This window comes from Dipodomys merriami, unplaced genomic scaffold (genome assembly GCF_024711535.1).
Source record: "Dipodomys merriami isolate MVZ:Mamm:240054 unplaced genomic scaffold, mDipMer1.0.p SCAF_5, whole genome shotgun sequence".
Classification (NCBI taxonomy): domain Eukaryota; kingdom Metazoa; phylum Chordata; class Mammalia; order Rodentia; family Heteromyidae; genus Dipodomys; species Dipodomys merriami.
This window is the reverse complement of record NW_027206068.1, coordinates 23,174,275-23,187,743: the sequence shown is the minus strand read 5'-3', so window position 1 is coordinate 23,187,743 and position 13,469 is coordinate 23,174,275. Positions and strand designations below refer to the sequence as shown.

Genomic DNA, 13,469 nt, shown 5'->3' with positions numbered 1-13,469 from the left:
CAAGGTAATGAGTACATTTCTTATGAAGCATTGTTGCCTCCTCCTATGTTTCTCCTTCCCATCCCCCCATACCCCCCCAAAGTTATAAAGTTCATTTTTTGACATAACATCTTGTACATCTCATTGTTGCAATGGGTCCACCTGTATCCCTATTTAAACAATTTGTTTTTTCCCTTCCCCTCCACAAATTTAAATAAAAAGAAGAAATTATGATCATTTTCTTAAAATAGACCAAATATTTTAAGAAAATGATCATGATTTCCTCCTCCTCCTGCTCCCCCTCCTCCTCCCCCTGTGGTCATGGGACTTGAACTCTGGGCCTGGGCGCTGTCCCTCAGCTCTTCAGCTCAAGGCTAGAGCTCTACCACTTGAGCCACAGTGTCACTTCCAGTTTTCTGAGTGGTTTATTGGAGATGAGTCTCACAAACTTTCCTGACTGGGCTAGATTTGAACAGTGATCCTCAGATCTCAGCTTCCTGAGTAGCTAGGATTACAGGCATGAACCACCGGTGCCTGGCTCATAATTTCTTCTCGACCAGCAGCTTTTTAATTCTGTGATGGCCAATAGAAATGACAACACTTGGAATTCTGTTAGATTCTTTTTTGAAGTGAAACTTAATTTATAGAAACAACCTGAACATAATCATGAATAAGTTGAGAAGAATGTTTCATCTGTCTTAGGTTTCCTGACAAACACTAGGGAGCTAGCATAAAGCCTCAGGAAGGAACAGGGAGATCTCCTCACAAAGAGGAAAAAGAAAGAGGGAGACTTAAGTGGCTCTGAGAACAGTTTGGTCAAAGGGTTTCATTTTCAAATAAAATCATTGGAGTTCTAAGTAAAACACCAGCCTAATATAATTGTTAGTCAAAAGGAGGTTCTAGTTAGTAAATGTTATCTTTAGGAAAATAAGACCTGGTGATCAAAAACTAAATCTAATACCCCATGATATGATGAAGCCATGTAAGTTTCCCTTGTCCAATACTGACCACACCTTAACTTCAATGTATAGTTACATAGGTTTTTAAAATCTAAATATAGTTATTTTAATATAGGAATTTTACATAAAATAGAGATTAGTTAGTGGATGTTAAAATTAGTATGAACATCTGTGTCATTTCTTCAGCATTTAGTAATGAACTATATGTGAACATCTCATATAATTCAGAGAATAATGGAAAAGAAGTTTAAGAAATATTCAATTGTATTGGCTTCTTTAATGATTAAAATACTTACTTTTCCATGATATATTTTTCCTGCTTGGGAGCCTCCATATTCTCAAAATCATCTGTATCTTGTGAAACATGTGACTTTAGAAAAAGCGCAGAGAGGGCTTGGGAAATGAGTGGGTCATTTTCCATGACATGGATGTGCCAAGTATGATCACATGTGGATGGAATAATACCGGTCTATAAGTTTAATGTGTCATGAATACACTCAGTCAACTCTCCCAACATCAATGAGGCAAATCTTATCATTCTTAGTGTACAGATCTGTTCAGATAGCCACGGACTGCCTGCTCAAATGTCTCCTCAAGTGCTCTGCAAACTGAAGAACTCTGGAGACATCACTTAGTCACTTGGTCTTCCACATAAAAATTATAATAAAGATACATGATTTCTGTCTGTCATGCTTAATTTTAAGGCTTGACCTATGATTAGAAGTGAGCTTGATGGATGTGGTGAGCCAATTCCTGGAAGCAGAATCTAACACATATCCAATCAATTTTTTGATTCTTAAGGATCCTCACAGCAATATACTGCTTCATATTTTTATGACTGCCACCTTAGTGTAGGGCCTAATCATCTTCCACTTGAGTCAAGACTATCATCAAGTAATTGCATTCTCTACCTATAGCCTATTTCGAATCTAATCTTTCCTTCATAATTTTTCCAAATCAGTCTTGCTAAGATGCCACTTCTAACTTATTACTCTCCTATTCAAAAATGTAAATGGTTTTCCAGGGCCTTTTAGAGGATGTTCAAATTTCTGACCCTCACATTCAAAGCCAAACATCAGTCCTTATCCAATCTTTCTGAAGTTTTTTTTTTCTCGTGGTTACTAACAAGATCAGAGAGAGATAATCTTTTTCTAAAAGAACAGAGAGTAAATATTTTGGGGTTTGTAGGTTATAAGTCTTTGCTGACAGTATTTAAGCCTTTTAATGGGAATGGTTGTAATCAACATAAAAATCAGAGTGTGACTTTGCATTAGATTTTTATTTAATTTTTTTGTTGTAAAGATACTGTATGGAGGGATTACAGTACATTTCCTATCAAGCATTGTTACCTCCTCCTTTGTTTTTCCCCTACCATCTTTTCCTCCCCACCTCCCCAACTCCTCCCTCCCTCCCCCACCCCCGACGTTGTAAAGTTCATTTTCAACATAGTGTCAACATAGTGAGATCATTGTTACAATGGGTCAACCTGTATCCCTGTTTCAGCATTTTGTTATTTCCCTTCCCCTCCCCAAATTAGATAAATGTATATCCAAGGTGCAGGGCACCGGAATCAAATACAGTGACAAGGGTTATACCATGGGGGCAAGAACATACAAAAGAAAGAAATAAACAAGCAAAAATCACATAGTTCATTTCACTCATCATCTCGTATGGCCACATATATAGCTGTTGACTTTTTCTGCTTGTCTGATAAGATTATCGGAGATGTATACTAGTTATTGCAAATAAGGGAAACCATGGGACCTATGTTTCTTTGAGTCTGGCTTACTTCATTTAATATAATTTTTTCTGTCATTCTTTCTAATGGAGGCATAGAATATAGAATTCCAGTGTGTGTGTGTGTGTGTGTGTGTGTGTGTGTGTGTGTGTGAATCACATTTTCTTGATCCATTCATCTACTGAAGGGCATCTGGGTTGGTTCCATATCTGAGCTATGGTGAATAATTAAGTAAATCACCTGGTTAATTTTTGGAATTGTATATGTGCTGTGTCTGGCCCAATAGCCACAGAGATGATTAAAACCCTTTGGAATATGTCCCTAGACAAATTTTCTGGATTTATCTTTCTTTCTTAGCCATGCTGCCTATGTGTTGATCATTCCTAAATTCACCATTTGGTTTTGCATCTTTGTATCCATGCTGTCATTTGCTCTCCCTATATTATCTTCGGCCTTCCTGCTTATTCTGGAAAAGGAACACTTCCTGACCTACTGTACCATGAAGTGCCTCTGGAGGCATTAGGCAACTTTTATATTCTTTGTGCTATATTACAGAGTGATGTGGTGTGTGTTTAGCGAAGTCTGTGAGCTTTACCGAGGTAGCTGTGGGAGGTAACTCATCCTGCATCCCTGAAGTCTAGCACTGGGAACATTGCTTAACAGTTGTTTCATGACACAGTTTAGCCCTAGTTAGTGAGACAGATTGAAAGGATTTTGATGTCTCACTGAGTTGAGGCTAATTCCTTTGGGCCATTCTGCCTTTAGTGTTGATTAAGCAGCATTTCTTTTTGATGTCTACATTTCTAAGGAAACTACATGACACAGATTTTCCAAAAGTTAAATTTAACAAAGAACCTGGGTCCTTGTGACACTCAATATCTGACCTTCAATAGTATTAGTATTCTTTTCCATTTTGCCTTTGGATTTGATTTGATTTTTTTTTTTTTTTTTTGCCTTTTGATTTTAAAAGATACTCTATGAAGAGTACTTTTTGGCCAGGTACCTTGGTTCACACCTATAATCCTAGCTACTTGGGAGGTAGAAATCAGAAGGATAATGATTTGAGGTCAGCCCAGGAAAAAAAAATATCTAGAAAAATCTCTCATCTCCACTACTACAAGTGTGCAGTAGTGCTGCCTATTATCCCAACTGTGTGAGAAGCAAAAATAGGATTGTGGTCCAAACTGCCTTGGGGGAAAATGTGAGACCTTATCCCTCCCAAATAATTTACTTTACAATATTTTACATTTACTTCTTACTTGCATATTAAAGTCACTTATACTACAAATACTATTATTTTAATTTTTTTACATGTCTATTATCAATACCTTCTAGAGGTATATTTACCAAGAAAGAGGAATAAATTTTGACTGCTTTCTAATGTGATATACAGCTACTAAATATTTATACATGTAGGATATGAACTTCCAAGCTTCCAACCTTTAAGAATTATTTTTTAAAAAGGCCTGGTATGCTGGGCACTGGTTGTTTGAACCTGTAATCTTAGCTACTCAGGAGGCTGAGATCTAAGGATCACGGTTCAAAGCAGTCTAGTCAGGAAAGTCCATGAGACTCTTATTTAACCAATTAACTCCAATTAACCACCAGAAAACTGGAAGTGGTGCTGTGGCTCAAGTGGTAGAGTGCTCACCTTGAGTGAAAGAGCTGAGGAACAGTGGCCAGGCCCAGAGTTCAAGCCCCATGACCACCACCACCACCAACAACAAAATGCCTGGTATTTGTTGTAATGTGGAATCCTTGAAGACAACTTTTAATATATTCAAGTACTTATTTAAAATATTCCACTCTAATATTTTGAAGATATAAACAGCATAAGTCATAAAGTAAACATCTATATACTCACTGGTTCTCACCCTGCTTAAAATGAAATATTGAAAAAACTGTAAATATTGATATATTTTTGCTTCTATATTTCTATTTGTAATCACAATGAATCTCATGCTTTTCAGAATCAGTCATTATCCTGAATCTTTATTGATATTTTAAGTTGTAAATATGTTTCCTATTTGTTCATGATGGCTATACATCCTCGATCATATATAATAGACATTATAATAATAACCTTGCATAACTGTATGAAATACTTGGCTGATTCTTTTTCTGTGTGCGCCAGTTCTAGGGCTTGAACTCAGGGCTGGGCACTGTCCCTGAGCTTTCTTGCTCAAGACTAGCACTCTACATGTGAAACACAACTCCACTTTGTGTGTGTGTGTGTGTGTGTGTGTGTGTGTGTGTGTGTGTGTGTGTGTGTGTGTGTGTTTATAGGAGATAAGTGTCATTCCTGTGCCAGCTGGCTTTGAACTGTGGTCCTCAGATCTCAACCTACTGAATAACAGATTCCTTTGGGTTTGTCACATGAATGAAATCATCTGGAATATTCCTTCTTCTGTATCTTGCATTTCTCTTCGTTTTTCTTAACCAGCACTGGCAAATAATCTTTAGCATAAAGGTTGAACAGAAGAACCAGAGAGGACTTTCTTGTCTTGCTTTGATTTAAAAGGGAAGGCTTCTAATAATTTCTCACTAAACACAGAAGAAGATGTAGGTTGAGAATGTCTTAAAGAGATTTTTGAGAACAATTTTTTGTGAGAGGAGAATGATTTAGAACAGGATCATACATATTATAGGAATTGCTTCTATTATCTGTAAAAGCCAGGGGCCTGGGATGCCACAATACATTATGCTTCATTGCACTGACCTTGGCCATTTTAATAAAGAAAAATACTGCATTTTTTATTTGCTTCATCCATCCAGTTGACAAATTTTAATATACCACAAATTCCCAGGGTCTTTCTTACTAACAGTGTCTAAAAGTACAGTTACGGTGGCTATATTACAGGTTCCCTATATGCCTACATTATACAGAAAACAATTGCCCAATCACTAACTATCCAATTGACCTTATATTTCTCTTGAAAATCATTTTAATACACTTGGACAATACAATACTGACATGGTATACTGCCTTTTAAAAGATTATCCAGGGAGCTTCAGAAAACAAAAACTTTCCAAAGAACACTATCACCCAGAATCTCAATTGAAAGATAATTCTTTATATGTTTTGCTCTTCATAAATACTTGAACAAACTTTGGGGATTATGTGTATGGTAAGCTGTTTATCAAAAATATTTTATAAGTAGATAACACTTTTTAGCATTAGAGTTTGAACTTAGGGTCTCCCACTTGCCATGATAACTACTTGAGCCATAACCCAAGGCCTTTGGACTTCAGTTGATTTGTAACTAGGACTTCCCATTTTTGCTAGAGGCTAGCCTCAACATGATCCTCCTATCTCTGGTCGCTAAGTAGAAGTATATAGCCATTTAGCCAAGGTACTTCAATCTCAAATGTGAGTCAGAGTATATTCAACAGCAAATTCGTCTCTTTATGAGTCACTTACATTTTCTATGTACACCCAGCTAAGTAGACATGAATTCATAGTAAATGTATGATAAGGGCTGCACTCGCACTTTAGAAAAATTTCCAAGAGCTAATAAAAATTGCTAAATTAATAACCCTGCATATATTTCACTAAATTTTGACTTCTGACCCACTGTCAGTAAATATACATTTCTAATAAAGTGAACATGTTTAATCCTATAACTAAATGGCCCAAAGGAACAGTATCTGCCATAACAATGAACTCTAATGACAATCCTGCTGACATGCTCTGATCTGGAGATGAAATCATGTGGAAAATTATTTCTACACTAGCAGAATAAAACAAAGGATGAATTTAATTTGGTAGACATGGGAGTTTAGACTGTCCCTGTTCTTGGGGGAGAGTGGCATTTATTTTACTCTCTGCTGTCTTTTTCAGATCCTGCATTTTTGATGCATTAATTATATAGCAAAAAAACCTCTGACCAACAACAAAGGTAATCCTGAGGATCTCTTTTCCTTTTTGCTATAGGAATTCTCAGTTTTGAACATTGCTCCTAACAAGAGGCTCTCTTCTCAGATTTAGCTATCTCTGGTTATTCAGCTATTTTCATGACAATGACATTCTTATCGTTGGTTTTAACCTTTTCATGCAATGCAGTTTTTGGTCTACAGTAATCCAATGAATATTATATACAATAAAACTGTGGGTTTCTTGCTTTCAGCACTGTTAGAGGGAACCAAGAAAAACAAATGAAGGAAAACACAAAGGTAGGGCTTTATGACTTCAAAAACCATAAGACTATTAGCACTTTATGCCTCCTATAAAAGTGGAGATTATTTTAATTCCTAACAAAAAATGTTTTACTGAACAAGCATGTACTATAAAACAACAAAATGTAGGCAATTAAAGCCTAAGCAACAATTTTCAAGGAATGTGTGAATAAAACACTTTACTTGGAGCCTACCAATGCAGACTAATGATCGTTTTTATTTGGAAATGACTGATTTTAAATAAAAGGCAGAGAATAAGAAAAATGCTATACTTTAACAATAAATGAAATGAAATGTCGATTCATTCTCCTAAGCTCACAGGATTATTCTGGGTTGCATATGCTGAGTATTTTCAATTCATTCAAAAGCTATTAGCCACTTCAGGCATAAACCACTTCATTCACAAAACATACAGAATATAGAGTACTTTATGTAATGCAAGATTTAACAGTTATTATTCTCAATGATTTAAAAAATATTCTTCCAATTTCTCCTAGGTGATTTCATAGTTTTTCTCATGGATTTTAGGACACAAATGCAGTACTTCTGTAAAGTAAATAGAGTAAATACAACAAGTATCCTCTACTTCTTACTTGAAGAACCCATTTGTACTATTTATCTCACTGCTATGACCACTTGGTGGCATCTTTCCTTGAGGGAAGGATTTATCTCAGTCACTTTCTATTCCTTGACCCTTTTTCCTACTCCTGTTTGACATCAGGGTTCTGGTTATATTTGGCAATATTGACAAAAGGAATGAAAGACTCACAGGTTCAACACACTCCTTATTATACATGATTTGAACTTATAACTTCTAAACACTGGTTATTATTTTCCAGAACTAAGTCCCAATACTTTTTGTTGATGTAGGGTATTAAGAAAAGCAAAATGTCCCTAAATTTCATCCTTCCTGCAGCTCCAAGAATCTTGGTTTTGCTGTCATAAGCATATTGTATTTTTTTTCTTGTAATCAAAAATGAAAAAAATAGAGATTTCAAACAAATATAACTAGATATTGAACTTACAACATGCATTTCTTGCACATTACCTAGTCTAGCATCCTTTCCTCAGAAATAATTCTTGTTGCTTCTGATCCATCCACTTGTGAGAATCCACAGGCTAACATCAAGATGGACATATAGAAAGTGCTCAAAAAAATGTGTCAATAAAGCATAAATGACTGTCTTTAATATGAAATGTTTATTTTTCCACTAGTTTTTCTTGTGCTGATCCTAGGGCTTGAACTCTGGGCCTGGGAGCTGTCCCTGAGCTTTGTGCTCAAGGCACTCTATTACTTGAGCTACAGCTCTATTTCTGGCTTTTTGGAGATTAATTGGAGACAAAAGTCTTATGGACTTTCCTTCCCAGGTTTCCTTTAAACCATAATTCTCAGATCTGAGTCTTTTGAGTAGCTAGTATTATAGGCCTCTGGTGCTCAGTTTTCCACTAATTTTTAGAAAAGTAAAAAAAAAATGCATCCTTGAATATACAAAAGAATTCTATGGAATTTTAATCCTCATTTCTCTATACCTTATATTGTAATACTATCAGATCATTTCATTTATAAATTGTATTTCTAATTTTCAGTTACTGCCAATAACATCTATTATATTTTCCAAAACTGTTCTAGGAGGCTAAGTTTTATTTAATTAGTTATTCTTGAAGTAAGTATTTAGATTAGCTCATTTTCAAATAACATGGAACTAGAAGAAATTCATATTTACTGTAACTTATGGTTTCCATTCTCAGATAGAGGCAGTATGTCAAGATAATTTTTGTACTCAAATTGTTCAGTTCTGCTTCATGGTCCCTGCACACAAATTGTTCACAAGGTGACACCATGATCACAAACCTAAAAGTCAAAATGCATTTATACATCCTGGAGAGGTTATTTTTGCTGTGAAATGTTTAAACCAAGACTTTTTCTTTTAATATCCTGTGATGAATGTAATTAAAATAGAACAATATAGTTAAAACATATTACTTATTTCAAATACCAAATACATTATTATCTTTTTATTTCTTTTTTTTATTGTGAAAATACTGTACAGAGGGGTTACAATTACATGGGCAAGATAATGAGTACATTTCTTATCAAGCATTGTAGCCTCCTCCTTTGTTTCCCCTTCCCATCCTTTCCCATCTTCCCTCCACCCCCCCCCAACCAATCCTCCTCTCCCTCCCCCACCAAAGTTGTAATGACTTGTACGTCTCACTGTTGCAATGGGTCCACCTGTATCCATATTTAAATGATTTTTCCCCTTCCCCTCCACAAATTATACCCACATCAAATACAGTGAAAGCAGGGGTTATACCGTGTGGGAGGGACATACAAAGCAGCAAAGAAATGATCTTTTAAATGTGTTAGAAACAATCGCATGAAAGAAAAAACATTTGAATACATATCTTAGGGTTCATTTCCTTAACATCAACTTATCTGGCCTTTTCTGCTTGACTCAGACATATACTAGTTATTGCAAATAAAGGAAACCATGGGACCTATGTTATTTCTTTTTTGATGCTAGAATTTCTATTACAAATTATTTCTTCATGACAAGTTACTACACAGAACACAGGAACAACATCTTAGCAGCTCATGACTATCCTAAAAATGATAGAAAATTCAGATAGAAAATATACAAGCTAACTGAGGCCATGGAAAGAGATATATTTGTGTTTCCACCCAAAGAAATAACTACATATGAGAACACTTCAAATATGAATAGTAAAGTAAATATTTATGATAGATAGAAGAAAGAAATTCTACATGCATTTTTAATCTATAGAAGAGTAATCTGAAGTAGTTAAAATTACTACTTGAAAATTCAGAGCTATGACAGCAAGTATACAAGATAAATACAAAATTTTACTTTTCATGTACTTTCATTAGTAATAAGCAGAACATCATCAGTATCCGTAACGTTTATTTTCAGGTGCTGGCAAAAGACAACATGGCTGCTCTAGAAAATGTATTAATGTCTTCTATCCACAGCAAGAAAGGAGGGAGACACACTAATTTCTTTCACAGAACAAAAGAATTTCTAAGAGTCCATAAACATGATGCTTTACTTTTGTTTTAATTTATTGTCTATGATTGTAGGCAGTTGTGTTTTCTTTCCACGATGACATCCCCAACACATGAGAAGTATAGGTGTGCACTAAAAGCTCTCTAAGATTTCTCTCCTATTGTAATGCATTTGATTGTTGTAACTTAGTATTGCTCTCTTTAAATTAATAACCAATTATTCACCTATCAATCATAACAGCCTACTACCTCATGAGCCTACATAGTTGCAACAAACGAAGTCAAAGCAAATGACTAAATAAAATTTTTAAAAAAGCAAATAACTATATTAACAATAGGAAATAATAAAATACAATAATACAAAGAATGAGGCAATCATTTTCTTAGTCTACTTGAGTATGGAGAATGCCTGCTGTTATGATTGCCTGTAGGCAGCAAGTTGAAATATACTGGGTAGAGTCTAGATAAAACTACTAAAACTTCTGAAGTTGTATAGGAAATAAATAAAGATTGAAAGTTTCAATTTCTACAGAAAACCATTCTAAATAACTCTAGCTACTTCTAAATATATTGTTAATGTCAAGGATAGCACAATACTTTCTTCCTAGAAGATATGACCAAGAATTATCTAGAAAGCCTGGATATCATTAATCTATATATAATCAGTAAATATGCTTAAAATTTCTTCTGAAAATTCTTATACAAATACGATTTTCAATATTAAGTTTAATATAAAACCTAGGTTTTATGGTTTAGAATTAGAAAAATATTAAAATCATTAACAAATTATTTAGATAATCATTGAGTCTTGGAAAATGCAGTAAGAAATCTCTGAACATTCAAAAATTGTCAATTAGGATTTAAGTAATGATTATGGGAATTTTGGTAAAGTGTTTTCTCCTCTACCTTCTAAAAACTAAAAGTGAGTTTTCTTAGTTATAGAAAATATAAAAACACATTTTGAATATATACATATATATGTGTAACTCCAGAAAACAAAGATACATTGATGGAAGATGTGTTAAGTGGTTTCATTCTTGAATAGATAATTCAGCTAATTTTGGTAAAACAAAACAATACTAATCTACAGAGTGAAAATTAGTAGCTTAGTCCAATTCATGTCAAAAGCCAGCATCAGCATGCACAAATATTTTTCTATTCATTATAAAAAAATGTTAGACTTCAAAGTAGTTTGTGCTTTTGTAGCAAATTACTGATTTCAATTATAATTAACAAATAGATTTCATTTCAAAACAGGATTTAAACCAAATGGCATTAAGTACTATTATATTCATAGTTTAATGTTTCAAAGCAGTACTATTAAGTGCATAACAGAAAGTGGCACATTGTTGGAGCTGCACTATAACTCATATACTCTCAAAGCTGTTGCAACAACCAGTGTCCTGGCTGTCAACACTAGACTACCTTTCCAAACAAGCAAACAAAGGAAACAACTCAGTTAAAATAATACGAATATGGAGCAGTATCATATCACCTTTAATATAATAACAAAACCATGGAAACCAGTCTCAAACTATTTCCCACACACCCAACAGCTAATAACAAAATAGCACTTTTAAAAATGCACATCATTTCAAAATCACTATTCTAGCCACTAAAAATCCAACTGAACTAAAATTCTAATATGGCCTTGGCCAACAGTATGAACCAATAATATACAAAATATATATACAGAATGATGGAAAAGAAACAGAACTATATAGAGGTAACTTATTTTCACTGTCAAGTTACTTCCAGATTTCATGATAATACACTCTTCTATTACAAGTACCCAAAACATTTCCAGTATGTCTACTAACTATCTTACTTCAGGACAACTTACTGTTAAGATTAATTGATGTTTTGTGTATTAACTATTCAGAGACAAAGGTCTTAAAGGGCTGTTTAATGAAAAATTTTCAGTATAACTATATAAAGTAGAAAAGTCTCTTAAAGTTTTCTCTTGCTTACTATTACACTTATCCAATCTCAGCTCTATTATCGTTCTTTTAGCCAGAGTAAAGTATTGTCACTACTTAAGTGACAATAAATTGTCCCCTTATAACATGTAAAAGAGGTAATTTTGAGACTGCCAGCATTTACTTTTAGACAAAACTAGGGGGAATAAAGCTTTTCAAATATCACTTTAATTATATATTTTGTGTAGTAATAAAATAAATGATGTTAGTATTTCTACTATTAATATAATACTAACAATTACTTTTGAGCGGGACGCCACATTGATTGGAGGGTTATTTCAATCTAAAGGCACTTTGGAAAGATGGCAGGTGCGAGGAGGGCATGCTCATCTCCCCTTTTTGTTCGTAAACATAGGCAACAAAGCTCTCCCATGGCAGTTATACTCCTAGTAGAAGACAAGGAAAATTTTTGATGGTGTCACTACTGAGAGAATGCAGTAGGCTAAGACCGTGTGAAGATAGGTCTTATCTTCTTGAAGCCTCTTCTTATAATTTGGTCACTTGCCTTTGTTTAACCTAGTTGCCACTTATGTGGGCTTCATTTCTCTATGAGGACTCTCATGTCACATAAAGCTTACATTAAATGTTTCTAATTCTTTCTTTCTAATCTGTCTTTGTTGATCTAGTTTTTCAGGTTGAGCAGGGATCCAAAGAGGGAATTCATTTCCTACCCAATACTGACCGATAGGATTTTCTATCACTATCCAATTTTTAAACAATTTAGAAAATTGTGGTTTGTATGTCTTTAACTTCAAACTGCTACCAATTATTTCTGTGATATAAAGAAGGTCGTTCTAACTAGACCCAGTCAACCAGTGCAGAACGTGTTTCAGTCCTTTGAAGTCTTTAAGGTTTTTATTTTCTCATAAGCTATAAGCAAACACACATGTACCTCAATAGGTTCAAAACACCTATGATATTTACAAAGACATTTCAAAACATATACTGTTATATTACAAAACCTCCAATCTGTCTTGGCCAAATTTCCCAAGCAACCCCTCTGATTTACACTTGGTGCCATCTTTGAAATCCATTTATATCAGCAAGAAGACATAAGATGACTTACCGGACCAAAAGAATTACTGTCAAAACTGTGTCCATGATGATCACCTTCAACCCAAATGTGACCACGAGGGACTTTGACATACCGGTTTTTATGTCCTATGGTTCTGGAAATAAACAGAATAACTGCTGAGATAAGAACAGAAAGGAAACCTCCAACAGCTAAACAGACAAACTCAGAAAGGGCAGAAACGTTAGGAAGATACAACAGATAGGTTTACCTTGAAGCCACTCCATACCTTCCTTTTTAAGTAAAATGTAGTTAGGTCCTTGTAAAGTCTATCTACAGTTTCTCTTTCCTTTCATATTTCTGTAAGTAGAAATTCTGCACTTAAATAAAAAACACTAATACCAAATATAATGTTTTGCTACTTCATTTAATAAATCAGATCTAAATATATACTTATGAAATTTTATGTGCCTCACAAAAAATAGTTGCATTTTGCAATCTTTATTAAATTTTGTAAATATTTATTCATTTTATGTAGCAGTACTTGGGTTTTGAAATCAAGGCCTCATACTTGCTAAATAGGCACTCTATTGCTGAGCCA

The 13,469-nt window shown here is 34.4% G+C and overlaps 1 protein-coding gene across 4 annotated transcripts in view; it reads right to left on the bottom strand.

The window, feature by feature from the left end:
* The window catches only part of Immp2l (inner mitochondrial membrane peptidase subunit 2), an 864,225-nt gene that overhangs the window by 187,238 nt on the left and 663,518 nt on the right, over positions 1-13,469 (bottom strand). For all 4 annotated transcript variants that reach the window (XM_069996186.1, XM_069996185.1, XM_069996188.1 and 1 more), the window contains one exon: positions 12,923-13,025. In XM_069996186.1, the coding sequence (XP_069852287.1) occupies positions 12,923-13,025 (103 nt within the window). The remainder of the gene's footprint in view (positions 1-12,922; positions 13,026-13,469) is intronic.